The sequence below is a fragment of the Armigeres subalbatus genome, chromosome 1 (assembly GCF_024139115.2).
Source record: "Armigeres subalbatus isolate Guangzhou_Male chromosome 1, GZ_Asu_2, whole genome shotgun sequence".
Classification (NCBI taxonomy): Eukaryota; Metazoa; Arthropoda; class Insecta; order Diptera; family Culicidae; genus Armigeres; species Armigeres subalbatus.
In genome coordinates this window covers 130971645-130992246 of record NC_085139.1, presented here as the reverse complement: position 1 = coordinate 130992246, position 20602 = coordinate 130971645, and the positions used below count along the sequence as shown (strand labels likewise).

The window sequence follows — 20602 nt, the reverse complement described above, 5'->3', positions numbered from 1 at the left end:
TTGACAGTGGGCTCTGTTAAACTTCTATAAATAGCTAAATGTATCCGCAAGTAAGTAGGCTCCGCCAAAGCGGCCGTGTGCCGCTCAAAGTGCACAAGCCCAAGTCCTGGTGTAAGGTGGGACGCTAAACAGACCTGACACGACGGCCCTCCGACGAGACAGGAGGTTTGCGAAGGCCCAATAAGCCGCCTTTAAAAACAACCATTACGAACGACGTAGAAGATAATACGACTCGATACAATCGGCAATGACCTAGGCGTCGAGTAAAGAATCACGATTGGAAGCTTGGAACATGGAACTGCAAGCCGCTAAGCTTCGCAGGTTGCGACAGGATAATCTATGATGAATTACATCCCTGCAACTTCGACGTCGTGGTGCTGCAGGAGATTTGCTGGACAGGACAGAAAGTGTGGAAAAGTGGGCATCGAGCGGGTACCTTCTGCCAAAGCTGTGGCACCACCGACGAGCTGGGAACCGGCTTCACCACCGGTGCGAATATTGAATCCGACCACTATCTCGTTGCAGTATGCCTGCGCTCAAAACTCTCGACGGTGTACACCACGCGTCGGAGTCGTCCCCCGCGGCTAAACATTGGGCGGCTACAAGACGGTAGACTAGCCCAATACTACGTGCAGCAGCTGGAAGTGGCACTCCCAACGGAAGAGCAGCTAGGCGCAGCGTCTCTTGAAGATGGCTGGAGAGATTTCAATCCGCCATTGAAAGCACCGCAACAGCTGCACTAGGCACGGTGATCCTGGATCAGAGAAACGACTGGTATAACGGCAAATGTGAGCAGTTAGTTGAGGAGAAGAATGCAGTATGGGCGAGATTGCTGCAACACCGCACGAGGGCAAACGAGGCACCATACATACGGGCGAGGAACAGACAAAACTCGATTTTTCGGATGAAAAAGCGCCAGCAGGAAGATCGAGACAGTGAAGAGACGGAGCAACTGTACCGCGCTGATAACGCACGAAAGTTTTATGAGAAGTTAAACCGTTCACATAAGGGCAACGTTCCACAGCCCGATATGTGTAAGGACATAAACGGGAACCTTCTTACGAATGAGCGTGAGGTGATCCAAAGGTGGAGGCAGCACTACGAAGAGCACCTGAAAGGGGATGTGGCAGCCGACGGTGGCGGTATGGTAATGAATCTGGGAGCATGCGCGCAGGAGATACGACTTCCTACTCCGAATCTCCAGGAAATCCAGGAGGAGATAAGCCGGCTGAAAACAACAAAGCCCCTGGAGTTGGCCAGCTACCAGGAGATCTGTTTAAACACGGTGGTGAGGAACTGACTAGAGCGCTGCACTGGGTAATCATCAAGGTTTATGAGGATGAGTTTCTGCCGCAGAAGTGGATAGAAGGTGTCGTGTCCCATCTACAAAAAGGGCGATAGGCTGGATTGTAGCAACTACCGCGCAATCACATTACTGAACTTACTTACTTACTTATGGATCCTGTACACCTCCGGTGGTGCAAAGGGCTGACTTGAAAGATCTACATCCTGAACGTTGCCTGGCAATCGCTTTAACCTGTTGCTAGGTTAGATTTCGGTCGACTTCTTTTATTTACTAAATTAATGATTTCGTGTGTGTTACTTCTACGTGAAGTTAAACGATTTACAATGATATGGAAATGCTAATATCATCTTCCAAACTCGGACGTACATGTTCATGATAGCATTAGAGGCGAAAGTATAGAATTGATAGTTCCGTTAGGATACGGCAGGCATGAAGAATGTTTTTATAGAAGTCGATTTGAAAGCGAGCGGAGGGCAATATTTGTGATGGCACATATCACGACCTTCCTTTTGCCGAACTCCCGTATAAGGGAGGGAAGAATATCAGTGCGGAAGCTGATATATCTCCTCTGGCTTCCACACTGATATTCTTCCTCCCCTTCATACAGAGCAGAAAATTTATTTTATTGAGGCTTCGCCGCCATGAGCCACAGGGTCTGCCTCTGCTGCGATGTCCCGCTGGGTTCCAGTCTAATGCTTTGTTTACAGATTTAGTTTCCACCCCTACGTAGAGTGTGGCCGACCCAACCCCACTTCCGATCCCGATTTTCTGTTGCTATCGGCCTCTGGTGACAACGACAGTGGAGCTCGTTGTTTGAGATCCAGTTCGGGCCACCAGGCCCGAAGTATATACCGCAGGCATCTGTTAATGAACACCTGCGGCCATTGAGTGTTGTCCACTGATACACACCATGTTTCGCTAGCATATAACAGCACAAATTTCACGTTAGAGTTGACAATTCGTATTTTGGTGCGTTCACTTATCTGCCTGTTTTTCCAGATATTACTTCGATAAGATAAACTCGCAAAGGCAGCCCTTGCTTTCTTGATCCGTGCGCCTATGTCGATCTTGGTACCGCCGTCTGACGCCATTTGGCTACCAAGATATTGGAAGCTTTCAACATGCTCCACTGGTTGCGCGGCTACTGTGAAACTGGAAGGAGTCATCGTGTTTACATCCAACGATTTGGTTTTGTTGACGTTGATGAATAAACCTGCCGAGGAGGAGCGCTCGGCAAGGTCGTTGAGCTTACTCTGCATATCAGAGCGCCGTTGCGCGAGGAGTGCAACGTCATCAGCCAATTCGAAGTCGTTTAGGTGCTCCATGATTATAGGCTGCCATAACAGCCTTCGGTTGGGTTCACGGTCAATCGCATCTACCGGAATCTCGTCGATTACGATGAGGAACAGTAACAGTGGTAGAATACATCTTTGCCTCACACTAGCTACGACCCGGATAGGGTCGGACAGGACCCCATTGTGCAGCACTCTACACGAAAAGGCCTCGTACTGTACTTCGATGAGGCCGATGATTTTCTCAGGAACCCCCTTGCGTCTCAGGGCGCCCCACATATTCTCGTGATTGAGACGGTCGAAAGCTTTTTCGTAGTCAATCAATACCAAGTAAAGGGACTCTTGGAATTCGTTGACCTGCTCCAGAATAATGCAGAGCGTGACAATATGGTCCACACAGGATCTTCCGGCACGGAATCCGGCTTGCTGTCGCCGGAGAATCGCATCGATCTTCTTCTGAATCCAGGCTAGGAAAATTTTGCACAAAACTTTGAGAACGGTACACAGCAACATAATGCCTTGCCAGTTATCGCATACAGTCAGGTCACCCTTTTTGGGCACCTTCACTAAGATACCTTGCATCCGGTCGACAGGGAAAGTTGCGGTGTCTCAGATATTACGAAATAAACGATGCAGTAGTTGAGCGGATGTCATGGCGTCAGCTTTGACCATCTCGGCTGATATGCGATCGACCCCTGGGGCTTTATTCGATTTCATGCTTTGGATGGCTGTTTGAATCTCTAGCAGTGATGGAGCTTCGGTATTGACGCGTGTTGTACATCGGATCCTAGGCAGATCATGCCGAGGTGGTGATGGCCTGGCTGGCACTTGAAAAAGTTGTTCGAAGTGCTCGAACCAGCGTTTCAGCGTTGGGTCGGCCAATAACTGATCATTCGCGTCTTTCACAGGCATCGTTGCATTCATCTTCGCCCCGCTTAAGCATCGTGAAATATCGTAGAGAAGGCGAATGTCCACGGTTGCGGCGGCTCTCTCCTTCGTCGGCTAGAGAGTCTGCCCACGCTCGCTTGTGCCGTCGACATAAGCGTTTTACTTCCTTCTCAAGAGCCGTATCGTTGACGGGCTAAGACTTTGGCTCCTCTGGTTTTCGATCGCTCTATCGCGGCTTTGGCTTCTCTTCACTCCTCTATCTTCCTCCAGGTCTCATCGGTGACCCATTGTTTTCTCTGGGTGCGTAGTTCGCCCAGATTGTTCTCGCTGGTGGCGATGAAGGCATTCTTGATGGCGGTCCATTGGTCTTCCACGCTGCCACCTTCCGGAATATCTGCAGCACGCGTCTCCAGTTCTTCAACGAAGGACCGTTTCACCGTGGCATCTTCCAGTCGGCGTGTGTTGAATCATCGTCCAACACTCTCCTCCTGTCGACGAGTCCGCGCAATGCGCAGGCGTATTTCACCGATGAGGAGGTGATGATCAGACGCGATATGGGCAATACGTTTATTCCGTACATCAAGAAGGCTCCGTTTCCATTTTCGGCTGATGCAAATGTGGTCGATTTGATTTTCTGTAAAGCCGTCACGGGAGACCCACGTGACATTGTGAACCGGTCGATGAGGGAAGAGCGATCCCCCGATCAATCTAAATCTGGCAACGATTATCCTTTCACTTATAGGTTCCCACTTCATAAGCGCAGAGTATGCTTGAGCGCTTAGTAGGAAGCCAACTGCGCTATGCCGGGAAGCGTGTTCACCTCGTAAACCAGAGTATAGCGACGGCGTTCTATGTTCTCCAAAGTTTGGCCAACGGACTTCGCTCAGTCCCAGGATCTCAAGCTTCATGCGGCGTGCCTCATTGGGAAGTTGTGCCAATTTACCCTGCTGGGCTAGGCCGTTGTTTCGCGCTAAGAGTCGTCGCCGTAAAATCAGTCCGTATTCTTTCATTATCGGATTCTCGAACAAATAGATGTTTCGGGAACAGTAGGTTGTTGGCCCAAGGTTCCCTATCCACCGGGATGGGCTCCAATCTTTGGTATAGCTTCCGGGGAATAGCATTCCACACACAGCCGCTGGATGCCAGAACAGACGCTGTAGGAGCCGCACCTCCTTGGTGAACAGACGCTCGATCAGTTGGGTCAAATTTGTTTAAAATCCCACCCAACACCAGGACTAGGCTAGTGCGCTTTGAGCGGCACACGGTCGCTTTGACGCTTGGGGACACATGCATTTTTTTTATAGAAGTTAAATAGAGCCCACTGTCGAACCTCACCACATCCTAGGCAGACTCCACAGGACGCACCCTCTCACTCTAGCTGATGTCAGAAGGACAAAAGTCAGTGCCCAGGCTACACTACCAACTAAGTAGGCAACCCTTAGCTGTCAGTCAATTAACATCGGAAGACCCGTGAAAGCGTGAGTATTGGAACTTGTGAGGACTAGAATTATGTTAGGCGCTCCTTCCCAGCTGTCAACTCACCATTTCGTAGCTCTTTTCATAATAAAAGGATCAAAAACTTATGAAAATTTCCAAGAAAAAAAAAAAAAAAAGGATAAAACAAAACTGACCATTTTTCCATAGATGACTTCTTTAGAAGTGTTTATTGTTAAATGATAAACTTTCTCATTTTTATTGCTCCGTTTTATTTTTTCATAGAAGTTTTTCTATTTTTTTTTTGCTTTTATTGATTTTTTGTGGAAACTTTATAATTGTTCATGGCCAAGAGTTTTTAATTTGTTGGAAATTTGGTATTTGTTGATTGCTACTATTGATTTATTGAATTTTGTTTTTTCCAGTTGAAAATTTTGATTTTTTTTATGGAAAACTATTGTAATTTTTGCTTTTGAAATTGATTACATTTTTGGAAAAAAAATTCATGTTTAGAGAAATTTTGTATTTATTTATTGTTTCTATCTTGATTTTTTTATTGACAATTTCTTTATTTTCATGGAAAATTTCCAATTTTTTATGGATTTTTTTTTGTTTTTATTATCGAGACTTTCAGCCCAAGGTTGTTTTGGAAATTATATTTTGCTCCCTTCCACTGGTACCCAAAGCCCAACCATAGCTTCTTTTTAAAAACCCAGATTAATCCACCTAGCGGTGATGGTGCCTTTCTCGTTCGTTCAAAAGGTTTGGAAAAATTTCAAATAACACCAATATGTGGATTGGTCTTATTTTTCATATTTGTTTATATGCATAAAAAAAATTCTCGCCAAACGCAATTTGTTGCAAACAAATCGGATGAGCATAAGAGCAAAAAATGGCACTTTATTTAGTAGTTTTAAAATTAGTATTTTCGCCATAACTTTTGACCCAATTGTACGATCCGGCCAAGTTTCTATAGGAAACAATGGGACAAGATTCTGCGTCGAATGCAATCTGTTGCGAGCGACCTGAGAAGCACACATATTGCACATCAATCACAGTAACTTATATATGACCGTATTCAGTCACAATATGGTTGCTGCAACCAGATTTGTTGAACTTGTGTTGCTTGGGGAATAGATAAAGTCTAAGTGCTAAAAAAGTGAGCTAGACCTTTTTGAACTTTTTTTTCACAATAAATAGAAATTTGACCATAACATCTAAGCCCATAGTCCGATCTGGCCAATTTTCAATAAGAATATGAGACATTCTGCGTCGAATGCAATTGAATGCGAGCAAATCAGTTGAGGAAAAGTGCCTGAAAAATGAGTGAGTTTTTTTAGCGATTTTTCCATAAAAAACCCAGATTAATCCACCTAGCGGTGATGGTGCCTTTCTCGTTCGTTCAAAAGGTTTGGAAAAATCTCAAGTAACACCAATATGTGATGATATAGAAATGCTAATATCATCTTCCAAACTTAGACGTACATGTTCATGATAGAATTAGAGGCGAAAGTATAGAATTGATAGTTCCGTTAGGATACGGCAGGCATGAAGAATGTTTTTATAGAAGTCGATTTGAAAGCGAGCGGAGGGCAATATTTGTGATGGTACATATCACACGACCTTCCTTCTGCCAAGCTCCCGTATGAAGGGGGAGGGCCAGTGGAGATATATCAGCTTCCACACTGATATTCTTCCCTCCCCCTTCATACGGGAGCTTGGCAGAAGGAAGGTCGTGTGATATGTGCCATCACAAATATTGCCCTCCGCTCGCTTTCAAATCGACTTCTAAAAAAACATTCTTCATGCCTGCCGTATCCTAACGGAACTAGAAATACTAGAATAAGAGATCGGCAAAGACGCCATCTTGTTTCCAATCAAACCGTCAAAAGAGGTTCCAAATCGACTTGTTTACTTTTTTCACCCATAAGAGTCAAGCAAAAAGTTCAAGTGATGCCAGTATTATTTCCACGATATCACACCTTTTCATATGTTGCCATTTCGACAGTTTTTCACTCCGCCGGTCTCTGGTTATAGGGTTGCTAAACGGAACTATCAATTCTATACTTTCGCCTCTAATTCTATCACGGTGTTGAACTTAGTCTGTAGATTAAAAAAAACACCTTAATAAAGACTAAAAAAAAATTTAATTCTATCATGAACATGTACGTCTAAGTTTGGAAGATGATATTAGCATTTCCATATCATTGTAAATCGGTCAACTTCACGTAGAAGTAACACACACAAAATCATTAATTTAGTGGACAATATGTGGATTGGTCTTATTTTTCATATTTGTTTATAGGGTTAAGGCAGGTATTTTCGTCTTTTCGTCGTAGTCTCGAAAACCAATAAAAGAGAAACTTTTTTGACAAACTCATCCGTATCAAATCGTAAGCTCAGGAGATACGTTCTGCTATATTGGAGTTCTAGCAAAAGGACGTTCCTTTCGATGATTTTAGCCACCAAGACGATGGACGGAAATACCTGCCGTGTCCCTATGCATAAAAAAATTCTCGACAAACGCAATTTGTTGCAAACAAATCGGATGAGCATAAGAGCAAAAATTGGCATTTTATTTTGTAGTTTTAAAATTAGTATTTTCGCCATAACTTTTGACCCAATTGTACGATCCGGCCAAGTTTCTATAGGGAACAATGGGACAAGATTCTGCGTCGAATGCAATCTGTTGCGAGCGACCTGAGAAGCACACATATTGCACATCAATCACAGTAACTTATATATGACCGGATTCAGTCACAATATGGTTACTGCAACCAGATGTGTTGAACTTGTGTTGCTTGGGGAATAGATGAAGTCTAAGTGCTAAAAAAGTGAGCTAGACTTTTTTGAACTCTTTTTCACAATAAATAGTAATTTGACCATAACATCTAAGCCCATAGCCCGATCTGGCCAATTTTCAATAAGAAAATATGAGACATTCTGCGTCGAATGCAATTTAATGCGAGCAAATCGGTTGAGGAAAAGTGCCTGAAAAATAAGTGACATTTTTTTAGCGATTTTTTCATTAAAAAAAAGTGGTATAATTTTCGATCCCATAGTCCGATCTGGCCAATTCCAAATAGGAAACAATGGGACAGGATTCTGCGTCGAATGCAACTTGTTGCGAGCAAATCGGTTGAGGATAAGTGCCCGAAAAATGAGTGACATTTTTTACGCGATTTTTCGTATGAATTTTTATTTTGGCCATACCTTTCGATCCCATAGTTCGGTCTGGCCAATTTCAAATAGAAAATAATGGAACATGATTCTGCGTCGATTGCAACTTGTTGCGAGCAAATCGGTTGAGGATAAGTGCCCGAAAAATGAGTGACATTTTTTACGCGATTTTTCCGTATGAATTTGTATTTTGGCCATAACTTTCGATCCCATATTCCGATCTGGCCAATTTCAAATAGGAAACAATGAGACAGGATTCTGAGTCGAATGCAACTTGTTGCAAGCAAATCGGTTGAGGATAAGTGCCCGAAAAATGAGTGACATTTTTTACGTGATTTTTTTGTATGAATTTGTATTTTGACCATAACTTTCGATCTCATAGTCCGATCTGGCCAATTTCAAATAGGAAACAATGGGACATGATTCTGCGTCGAATGCAACTCATTGCGAGCAAATCGGTTGAGGATAAGTGTCCGAAAAATGAGTGACATTTTTTACATGATTTTTTTGTATGAATTTGTGTTTTGGCCATAACTTTTGATCCCATAGTTCGATCTGGCCAATTTCAAATAGGAAACAATGGGACAGGATTCTGCGTCGAATGCAACTTGTTGCGAGCAAATCGGTTGAGGATAAGTGCCCGAAAAATGAGTGACATTTTTTGAGTAGTTTTGCGCACACACACACACACACATACACACACACACACACACACACACACACAGACATCACCTCAATTCGTCGAACTGAGTCGATTGGTATATAACACTATGGGTCTCCGGGCCTTCTATAAAAAGTTTGTTTTTGGAGCGATCATATAGCCTTTACCGTATACTTAGTATACGAGAAAGGCAAAAAAATGGTATAATTTTTGATCCCACAGTCCGATATGGCCAATTTTCAATAGGAACGGGACAGGATTCTACGTCGAATGCAACTTGTTGTGAGCAAATCGGTTAAGGTCACTCCTGACGGAATCCAAGTTTCAAAGTGCTCGCGTTTTCGGGGGCACACCACTCGATACGGAAATGGTGCACAACTGTCTTTTTTGTTGATTTAGCTTTGCTGCGTCGCAGCATGCATGAAAAAATAAAAATGACAGTTGTGCGTTGCTTCCGTATCGAGTGGTGTGCCCCCGAAAACACGAGTACTTTGAAACTCGGATTCCGTCAGGAGTGATCTTAAGGATGTGTGCCCGAAAAATGAGGGACATTTTTTACGCAGTTTTTTCGTATGAATTTGTATTTTGGCCATAACTTCTGATCCCATAGTCCGATCTGGCCAATTTCAAATAGGAAACAATGGGACAGGATTCTGCGTCGAATGCAACTTGTTGCGAGTAAACATTACATCCCCCACTGGGGCATTGCTGTCTCGCAGCTAAGTGTTCATTAAGCACTTCTACAGTTATTAACTTTGAGGTTTCTAAGCCAAGTTACCATTTCTGCATTTGTATATCATATCAGAGAAGTGGCCAAACCGAGAATTGCCTAGACTGGCACCGGGAATCGAACCAAGTCACCTTCAGCATGCTCTTGCTTTGTAACCACGCATTGCACCGCACGGCTAAGGAGGGCCCCTAATACATAGAAACCTTAAATATAATAGGTATATACAGCATGTGTCTAGTGTCTTACTCGCTGAACTGCAAAAGGTTCTTCACAAGAAGTAGTGCAAATTAACGCGTATTCCGTTCACGCGAGCGAAGAACAGTTCGAGCTTATATTCTATGTAGGTGCTGTTTTGCGTAAGTATCATTAATATTTTGTGACAATTTACGTAATATCTATTTTTAAATCTTTCCTTCGTCTACATCGTTCAGCTTTACAAATTTCGTCTAGTGAGAGAATAATTTACCTTTTCATACTAATACTAACATAACATAAATTCGAAAAGCTTTCCTACAATTTAAATTTAGATGACCAGAAAGTTTATAACCAGCATAATGAAATACATCATTGCCATAGCGCAGCTGACGATTTTTGGATTTGTTATTCAATGTGATCTAACGAATGCGCAAATGGCCGTTTTCAACCAAGAAGTTAACACTATCGATGAAGGTTGCACTTTCACTACGGGTTGCAATTTCAATAATCTATCATGCCGTTACTTGAGCTACCTCAATTCATCAATTAATAAAGCGCACTATTCGGATTTGGAATCGGTATTGGATGCGGTACAGAACGGTGATGCATCTGGTGCGCTCTATTTCACCGATAACTTCACAGATGCTTTGGTAGCACGAATTGCATTGGGTAAGTCGGTTTTCAGGTGCAGGAATTGTAGAAGAATAAACCATACCCATTGATTTGCAGGTTCTGATGCTGATGATGAGACAAAACAACAATCGGAAATTCGCGTTTGGCTTGACATATCCAATCAGGCGAAATATAATGTAACTAAAACTTTTGTGGAAGCGGCTTATCAAGAGTTTTCAAAGCAACTGGTACACGAATGCAATCAGTTGCGAGTAAATCGGTTGAGGATAAGTGCCCGAAAAATGATTGACATTTTTTACGCGATTTTTTGGTATGAATTTGTATTTTGACCATAACTTCTGATCCCATAGTCCGATCTGGCCAATTTCAAATAGGAAACAATGGGACAGGATTCTGCGTCGAATGCAACTTGTTGCGAGCAAATCGGTTGAGGATAAGTGCCCGAAAAATGAGTGACATTTTTTACGCTATTTTTTCGTATGAATTTGTATTTTGACCATAACTTCTGATCCCATAGTCCGATCTGGCCAATTTCAAATAGGAAACAATGGGACAGGATTCTGCGTCGAATGCAACCTGTTGCGAGCAAATCGGTTGAGGATAAGTGCCCGAAAAATGAGTGACATTTTTAACGCTATTTTTTCGTATGAATTTGTATTTTGACCATAACTTCTGATCCCATAGTCCGATCTGGCCAATTTCAAATAGGAAACAATGGGACAGGATTCTGCGTCGAATGCAATCAGTTGCGAGTAAATCGGTTGAGGATAAGTGCCCGAAAAAATGAGTGACATTTTTTACGCGGTTTTTTTGTATGAATTTGTATTTTGGCCATAACTTCTGATCCCATAGTCCGATCTGGCCAATTTCAAATAGGAAGCAATGGGACAGGATTCTGCGTCGAATGCAACTTGTTGCGAGCAAATCGGTTGAAGATAAGTGCCCGAAAAAATGAGTGACATTTTTTTAGTAGTTTTGCGCACACACACACACACACACATACACACACACATACACACACACACACACACACACACACACACACAGACATCACCTCAATTCGTCGAACTGAGTCGATTGGTATATAACACTATGGGTCTCCGGGCCTTCTATAAAAAGTTTGTTTTTGGAGCGATCATATAGCCTTTACCGTATACTTAGTATACGAGAAAGGCAAAACATCAAACAGTACTGTTTTCTAAAGCTTTATTAAGTTGATTTCTTTCGGATTACACAGGTTCATCACTAAAGCAATGTTCAGGACTCAAGCCCTTACCCGTTATGAAATTTTGTGGCTTTCATTGATAATAACTTGATTATTATGGCACCATACTCAAACGGCCATTTGTTCGATAACCCAAGTATTGTCAATAGTTTGCTGTTATCCCTGATCGGCTTATAAACATAAGCTTATAAATAGAAGCAATCCGCAGTTTCACATTTGCTGATAACAAAAGCAGTGCTTCTTCTTAACTGAAATCGCGTTATTACCGCATATTATTGATTAAGTCTTCTCACATTAATTGGCAGTGAGGTTTCTAAGCCAAGTAAAGAAACAATAATAATTGAACAATCATTGTTTTCTCACTTGATTTAGAAACCTTACACCTTCTTCTTCTTCATTGACATTACATCCCCCACTGGGGCATTGCTGTCTCGCAGCTAAGTGTTCATTAAGCACTTCTACAGTTATTAACTTTGAGGTTTCTAAGCCAAGTTACCATTTCTGCATTTGTATATCATATCAGAGAAGTGGCCAAACCGAGAATTGCCTAGACTGGCACCGGGAATCGAACCAAGTCACCTTCAGCATGCTCTTGCTTTGTAACCACGCATTGCACCGCACGGCTAAGGAGGGCCCCTAATACATAGAAACCTTAAATATAATAGGCATATACAGCATTTGGCTAGTTGCTTATTCGCTGAACTGCAAAAGGTCCTTCGCAAGAAGTAGTGCAAATTAACGGGAATTCCGTTCACGCAGGCAGAGAACAGTTCGCGTTTATATTCTGTAATCTCTAGGTGCTGTTTTGCGTAAGTATCATCACTTTTTGTGTCATTTTACGTTACATCCGTTTTTAAATCTTTCCCTCGTCGCCACATCGTTCAGCCTCGCAAATTTCGTCTAGTGAGGGATTAATTTACCTTTTCATACTAATACTAACATAACATAAATTCGAAAAGCTTTCCTACAATTTAAATTTAGATGACCAGAAAGTTTATAACCAGCATAATGAAATACATCATTGCCATAGCGCAGCTGACGATTTTTGGATTTGTTATTCAATGTGATCTAACGAATGCGCAAATGGCCGTTTTCAACCAAGAAGTTAACACTATCGATGAAGGTTGCACTTTCACTACGGGTTGCAATTTCAGTAATCTATCATGCCGTTACTTGAGCTACCTCAATTCATCAATTAATAAAGCGCACTATTCGGATTTGGAATCGGTATTGGATGCGGTACAAAACGGAGATGCATCTGGTGCGCTCTATTTCACCGATAACTTTACAGATGCTTTGGTAGCACGAATTGCATTGGGTAAGTCGGCTTTGAGGTGCAGGAACTGTAGAAGAATTAACCATACCCATTGATTTGCAGGTTCTGATGCTGATGATGAGACAAAACAACAATCGGAAATTCGCGTTTGGCTTGACAAATCCAATCAGGCGAAATATAATGTAACTAAAACTTTTGTGGAAGCGGCTTATCAAGAGTTTTCAAAGCAACTGGTACAGGATTGCCAAACGTTACAGAGCTTAGAAAACGTTGACACAAGCGCGAAAGTGTGTATAAATAACAATCGATCCACAAATGGTGTCCGAAAACTGAACGGAGTGAAATACTTTTCTCTTTGTTGGCCATACAATAACTTCTGAATGGAACAAATTTTGATCTATCAATGAATTAATAAATAATCATTAAATGAAAAGTAGTCATATTTTAGCAATACAATGTTTTTTTGGTTCTTTAGAAACTAGAATATACTGGTCTTTAATTAAAAAAATGAAAGTAAATTACAAATGTCTATAATTGACACAGGTTAAAAATAACTCAAACACATTGTGAAGCTGATTCATATGGTTAAAAAGTGACTAATATCTCTCGATCTACGGTACCTACAACACATATGATTCGATTAGAACTATTAGAACGGAAGTGGTCCAGAAAGTGAAAATGGAATCATAAAAGCGTGAAATGGTTTGTCCACCGACCAACGATTATCATCAACGCTGTTGCACTTTCACATTTGTCGCAGCCCCATCCATTAGAGTAAAATAGTTCCGTGGCTACAGAGTGTGAATAATTTTTATCAAAAAATAGAAAGCCTTTTATTCAGAACAGAACGCCATATCTTCTAACAGTTGGTCAGTCGTGTGTTGAACTTTGCTGGAAATGCATCATAGAACGGATATAACAGTGCAATATGCATTTTTAAGTTTGGCAGCGCTCAGCGCCGTATCTCTGCTGTTTGTGGTTCAGCTTGCTCATGGATTTAAATTAATTAATCCGTGGTCAGATGAACGACCGGTGTGTAGCAGCAATAATCACAAACTACTATCACTGTTCAATCTGTTGTGCAACGCAACTCAAACGACATCGATTACAACCAGAGATGCTTGCTACGGATGCTTCTTTCGCGCCGGAGTTCTACCAGCAGGGCAGACCCAACTCACGGCTGTTAGCCAATGTGCGACGATTTATCTCATGAATAGCAACTATGCACTTTGTGCCACCGCTTTGGCGGTAAGTATTTACTAAGTGTGTGTTGAAAATTGTAATCCAAAAACGATTAAGTCAATAAAAAATCGGCCAGCTTGCCTCCATTAACTCCGCAACAAATAATTCTACTCAACATAGGGAGATATTATCACTTGAAAAAAGAAAAACAGTTTTAAATCCGGAGGTCAATGTCAAAATTGAACAGCTCAGATATACCTGTCTTTGCATAACAACTAGCCATTTCAACGAATCATTTTCTAATCAATCGCCTTCTGTATACATCCTACAGACCATTGTGACCGGAATGCGTCCCACGTCTGCTCCCATGCCAGGGACAAACTGCTACACCGGATATTGCGAATTCGTTCAGTGTGTTCGCCGCGTGAATGCATTCTCACTGATCAACCAATGTATTCTCCAGACACTTGTCAACAAAGATCTCAACGTTCAAGCGCAACGAGTTGGTTTCTACATCAACGCTACGTCCTGCATTTTGGCTCGAACGCGATGCGATACATACAATCCGATCACCGGTGAGCTTCAAACGCCGTACGGGACAGGAATGCTTGGCCTGCGAAACATGGACGTCCTGTCGAATTCCCTGCAGATATCGCCGATGGGGGATCTACGGGTGCTTTCGTTTCCTACGAAAATTATTGCAGCAGATTTGTTTTGCTCTAGTCGATCGACCTTGGATCAGTCAACCTTCGGCGATTCAACATGCTAGCCGTAAACATATAAGAACGTGTTTGGACCTTTTAAATATGCTCATCAAAATCATAAACATTAGGAGATGTACTGAAATGTCGAATTAAAAACTATTTTGAATTTACAATAAACGATCCATTAATTTATTCTTTGCAACTTGTTGATAGTTCTGCAGTTTAGATTCATGTAGGCAGGTATTTTCTGTTTTAAGATTTTCCAGATATACGAGGTAAAATCACAGATAACAGATGTTTATGCTGGTAGTCGATACCGTTTTGACTTAAATCCCAAACATGACTCATATTCCGAACACTAGCGTTTTACCTACCTGGATACCTGGTTGGCTACAACGTCGATACACCTATGCCTGGTATATTGTAGAGCTCCAAAATCGTCGGTCTTGGGCGATGTTCCTCCAGTTTCCCCGAACTTTTACGGTCCCCAGGTCCGATTCCATCGCGTGCAGCCAGCGTGTTCGTGGCCTTCCACGAAGTCACCGGTTTCTATCTGGTTCTCTGTTGAATATTGTTTTCGCTATTCTTTTTTCCGACATTTGCACTAAGTGACCATCCCACTGAAGTCTGCCTTATTTTATACGATTCACAATATTTTCTTCATTGTATACTTGATACAGCTCATGATTCATGTGTCTGCGCCACACACCATTTTCTAGTTTCCCTCCGAGTATTGTACGCAGCACTTTTCGCTCGAAGACCCCGAAAGCTCTCCGGTCCGCCTCTTTTAATGTCCATGCTTCATGTCCATAAACAGCCACTGGTAGAATCAGAGTTATGTATAGAGCAAATTTCGTTTTGGTCTGCATGTTGCGGGACCTAAACTGGTTACGTAATCCGTAAAAAGCCCTATTCGCAGCAGCAATACGTCTTTTCACTTCACGGGAAACATCATTATCACATGTCACAAGCGTTCCAAAGTAAACAAATTCTTCAACAACTTCAAACACATCCCCATCAAGAACTATCTCTGCACCAACACCACTAGGTCTTCCCCTATCTCTACCTGTACTTTGTCTTGGTAGAGTTAATGATTAAGCCAATCCTCGCCGTCTCCCTCTTCAATGGGACAAAAGCCTCCACTACTGCTCTGCGATCGATACCAATAAGGTCGATGTCATCCGCAAAACCCAGGAGCATATGCGACCGTGTGATGATAGTGCCGTTCCTCTGCACGCCAGATCTCTTAACAGCGCCTTCGTGTGCAATGTTGAACAATAAATTCGAAAGTGCATCACCATGCTTCAATCCGTCTAAGGTCACAAACGAGGTTGAGACTTGGTCTGCAATCCGAATACTTTATTTCGAGCCATCCAGCGTTGCGTAGATTATCTAATCAGTCTAATCAGTTTCGCCGGAAAACCATGTTCGGACATGATCTGCCACAGCTCATTTCTTTTCACTAAATCGTACGCTGCATTGAAATCATTGAACAGATGGTGAGTCTGCAAGTTGTACTCCCGGAATTTATTAAGGATCATCCGCAGGATAAACATCTGATCCGTCGTTGATCTTCCATAGCTTGACCACGCTATGTCCATCCTGCTCCTTAATACACCTTCATTTTACCGTTCAACGAATCTTCGAAGTGCTCCTTCCACCTGGCTACCACCAGAGTCTTGCCCGTCAGCAAATTCCCCTCTCGGTCATTGAAAATGGCGGGCACTGGCGCAGTCTTATGCCGCGCGCCATTTACAGTTGAGTAAAACCTCCCCATTTCGTTTCTATCCATGTTCTCCTGCGCTTCAGCTATCACACTCTTTTCGTGTTGCCTTTTTTTCCTGCGGTGGATTTGTTTCTTTTCTGCCCTACAGTGTAGACCGCTCTCTGTTGGAACGGGTACGAGCCACTAGCATTCGACTCCTAGCAACATTTTCCTTGTTCGTCACTCGCTGGCACTCCTCATCAAACCTACCATTTCGTTAGCGTCGCTGTGCAGTTCCTAACACTTCATGTGCTGTTTTAGTCACACCTTCCGGGATATCTTTCCTCAATTTGATGACGTCGCCAGTTCTGGTGGCATCTCCTATCCGCTCGTCCAGCTCCTGGTGGTACTGTTCAGCAACTTTTTTTAACTGTCTAGCGTTGGATATTGAAACTCATCGTTCTGTTGATTCGTGAATTCGTGACGCTGGAAAGTCGCGCCCGAATTTTTGCAACTACAAGGTGGTGATCCGAGTCAATGTTCGGACCTCTGAAGGACCTTACGTCTATAACATTCGGGAAACGTAGTACGTCGATCAGCACGTGGTCTATCTGTGAACAAGTGTCTCCACTCGGGTGTTGCCAGGTGTATTTATGGAAATTATTACGTGCGAAGTAGGTACTGCTGATTGCCATCCCTCTAGCAGCAAAGAAGGTTACAAGTCGCAGACCATTATCGTTGGTAGCGGAATAAAGGCTTTCCGTACCAATGACAGAGCGAAAGAAACTTTCTCTTCCGATCTGCGTATTTGCATCCTAGATGACAATCTTCACATCGTGTGTTGGGCACTCTCCGTAGGCCTTATCAAGGCTCTCAAAGAACTAATCCTTCACGTAATCAGGCTTATCGTTCGTTAGGGCATAGACGCTGATCAGGCTATAGTTGAAGAATTTGCCCTCCATTCTCAACACCCAAATGCTTTCGCTTATCGTCTTCCACACGCTTCATCTGCTTCACGATCACCTTGAAGCCAACTCCTCGTTGTGCTCTGTCACCGCCGCTATAGTAGATGTGGAACATGGATGAAGTGTTTGCTATGGGATCCATCGCACGGAGTTAACGTTATCTTGTTCTGCTGCCACATTCACGCCAACCTTCTGCAGCTCACGAGCCAGGAGCCCAACACGGGCGGGTTCATTCAAAGTTCTCACGTTCAAAGATCCAACTTTCCAATCGTTGTCCTTTATTCTTTGCAGGGTTTGTTGCCGTTGAATCAATCCGTTTGCTATACTTTTACCTCTCTTGGTAAATGTAGAATCTTCGGTATGCTACCTTACCAGGGTTGCGCTACCTACATCGCGTTGAAGGGGCCGCCTTCTCAATGCTGACACGATGCAGCATGATGTGCACAGTTTAGTTTAGAGTCCCTCGCTAGCACTCGAACGATGATCAGCCGCCCCTAACATGGAGAACAGACGCTGTTGTGGGCCGCTCTTAACAAAGAGAACATACGCTCGATCAGATTTGCACCTCCGGAGAGGAGCGAATCCCCTCTTCCCTGTCAGCATACGACCATAGTTCCAACCCGGGTTGGTTACCCGATCTTCCATAAGGTTGCTCGTATTCCAGTCAGCGCCACGAGGAGGTAGGGATAGGAGCTGCTGGGTAAGAGGCTAAGGACCGCGAAATGGGATCTATTTTATTCCTTCAGGTACGCGAAGTACCAATGGTACGCTTGAACCAGTATTTGCCGTGCCACTACTGCCATCTATTCAACTGATTACGGCAGTACATATGGACGCAACTGATTAGCAATCGTCGAACGCAGCCAATGCGTTTGACAATCGCATTTGGGCAGCGTTTTTCAAGGAGGCACACAATGATAAGTTATGTTTGTGATCGTGCTCATCATCGATTTGCAACGGCTCACAGTTTCCGTCATCACAGTCCAAAGGAGCAATCAGGGGCAGGGACGGGAACGGTTGACATTTCTTTTTATCATTCAATCTGCCTCAAAGTAAAAGAAAAACAAAACCACGGCAGCCGCAGCAGCAGCCACGACCAAGCAGACGACAGTCAGCACATGATTTTATTATTTTCTCTCCCCACAATTAATGTTTCTGTACGCTCATTTCACGACGTATGACCGTTTTTAGTGGTAAATGATTATTTCTTTACTCCTTGCTCATTTTAGAGACTAGAACTAATGAATTAGTACCAACGGCTAGCATTCTTTCTAGGCTTTGCGCCACAGGCAATTAAACTCGATTCTGTTCTGTTTGCGCTGCGCACGAACCGAAACAAGAAATCTGCTGACTGCACCGACGGCTCGACTCTCACGCAGCAGCAGGCAGGAGCATGAGGAGCATGTCACAATGAGGCGTACATTTTTTTTTGGAAAACTGTTTCGGTTTGTGCGGTGCGTGAAATTTAACCGGATAAAATGTAAACATTCGCATAATCACAGTGTTTTACTGTACATTTCCCAACACTGATTCAGGGGATCATCATTTAGGGCTTCAACAATATAGTGGTCGGAATCGATATCATAATCGACGTCGTAACTGGCTTGGTGCATTGCATATACGGTACTTTCAGTTCCGTCGCTTTCCATTGTGCTAAAAGATTGCGGTAATAGTCATAAATACGGAGTCGATAAATAATATGTACTTATCCGACGAACATAACCGTTTGACCTCAACTTTATAGTGCAATAATCAACGAATTTCATTTGAATTCCAATACAAGGTACAAAAAGGTTTTGCAGTAATTTGCAGATTACATTTTTTGTTATTTTTTCTTTTGTACCATGGTTGCCAGTTGCACGTTTTTCCAAAGTTTTTTTTTATTGGAAATGTTTCATTTTTCATGATTTCATCAATTTTTCAAATGGCAACTTTGTTTGCACCAAGAAGAAGATTATAGAAGATTGCATCGTGAATTTATCTTTCAAAGCAATCTGCAATAAATCATTCATAAATGATATTAAATGAACTAAACAAACATCACCTCACTTCATGAAAAGTACGATTTAGTCTTTTCAGCAATAAATAATTCAAAAAATAATGAATTATTCAACTAATTAACCATTGAGCTCATTATCAGAGTAAAAACGAAACAAAATTAACGCCAAAAAACAATCCGTTATTTATTTATTTATTCAGACTATGGCCGAAGTGGCGTGTGCGGTATATAAGAGTCTTCACCATTCGGCTCGGTCCATGGCTACACGTCGCCAACCACGCAGTCTACGGAGGGTCCGCAAGTCATCTTCCACCTGATCGATCCACCTTGCCCGCTGCGCACCTCGCCTTCTTGTGCCCGTCAGATCGTTGTCGAGAACCATTTTCACCGGGTTACAGTCGGACGTTCTGGCTACGTGCCCGGTCCACCGCAGTCGTCCGATTTTCGTGGTGTGAACGATGGATGGTTCTCCCAACAGCTGATGCAACTCGTGGTTCATTCGCCTCCTCCACGTACCGTCCGCCATCTGCACCCCACCATAGATGGTACGCAGCACTTTCCTTTCGCAAAACTCCAAGTGCGCGTTGGTCCTCCACGAGCACCGTCCACGTCTCGTGTCCGTAGAGGACTACCGGTCTAATGAGCGTTTTGTAGATTGTCAGTTTGGTACGGCGGCGAACTCTATTCGATCGGAGCGTCTTGCGGAGTCCAAAGTACGTACGATTTCCAGCCACTATGCGTCTCATTTTCGGCAGTTACCAGTGAGCCAAAGTACACAAATTCTTCAACCACCTCGATTTCGTCACCACCGATGCAAACTCGCGGTGGGTGGCTCACATTGTCGTCTCTTGAACCTCTTCCTATCATGTACTTTGTCTTCGACGTGTTGATGACTAGTCCGATCCGCTTAGCTTCCCTCTTCAGTCTGATGTAGGCTTCCTCCATCTTCTCAAAGTTACGTGCCATAATATCTATGTCGTCGGCGAAGCCAAATAGCTGGACGGACTTATTGAAAATTGTACCACTCGTGTTAATCCCTGCTCTTCGTATTATCCCTTCCAAAGCGATGTTGAATAGCAGACACGAAAGACCATCACCTTGCCGTAACCCTCTGCGGGTTTCGAAGGGGACTCGAGAATGCCCCTAAAACTCGAACTACGCACATCACCCGATCCATCGTCGCTTTGATCAACCGTGTCAGTTTATCCGGAAAACCGTGTTCGTTGC

The 20602-nt window shown here is 43.1% G+C and overlaps 1 protein-coding gene and 1 long non-coding RNA gene across 9 annotated transcripts; both read left to right on the top strand.

Annotated features, from left to right (window-relative positions):
* The first annotated feature begins 9739 nt into the window (after window positions 1-9739).
* LOC134206394 (uncharacterized) lies at window positions 9740-10576 on the top strand. 3 transcript variants are annotated; one of them, XR_009978274.1, is made up of 3 exons: window positions 9740-9847; window positions 9923-10355; window positions 10416-10576. It is a non-coding gene; the product is annotated as an uncharacterized LOC134206394 (long non-coding RNA). The 3 variants fall into 3 exon arrangements; XR_009978276.1 differs by having other exon boundaries at window positions 9787-9847; window positions 10073-10355; window positions 10416-10575; XR_009978275.1 differs by having other exon boundaries at window positions 9834-9847; window positions 9997-10355; window positions 10416-10575.
* Window positions 10577-11809: 1233 nt separating this feature from the next.
* Window positions 11810-14908, top strand: LOC134206366 (uncharacterized). 6 transcript variants are annotated; one of them, XM_062682092.1, is made up of 4 exons: window positions 11810-12353; window positions 12699-12862; window positions 12923-14068; window positions 14334-14908. In XM_062682092.1, exons 3-4 carry the CDS (start codon window positions 13718-13720, stop codon window positions 14769-14771), a joined length of 789 nt encoding a protein of 262 aa, XP_062538076.1. In that variant the 5' UTR covers window positions 11810-12353; window positions 12699-12862; window positions 12923-13717; the 3' UTR covers window positions 14772-14908. The 6 variants fall into 6 exon arrangements, with proteins under 6 accessions (XP_062538076.1, XP_062538054.1, XP_062538060.1 ...); XM_062682070.1 differs by having other exon boundaries at window positions 12580-12862; XM_062682076.1 differs by having other exon boundaries at window positions 12575-12862.
* The last annotated feature ends 5694 nt before the right edge of the window (window positions 14909-20602 follow it).

Bases quoted from the DNA above. Each gene is read 5' to 3' on its own strand.
- LOC134206366 (XM_062682092.1), top strand. From the start codon at position 13,718: ATGCATCATAGAACGGATATAACAGTGCAATATGCATTTTTAAGTTTG. The intron at 14,069-14,333 runs GTAAGTATTTAC...TACATCCTACAG, and splicing joins TTTGTGCCACCGCTTTGGCG to ACCATTGTGACCGGAATGCG.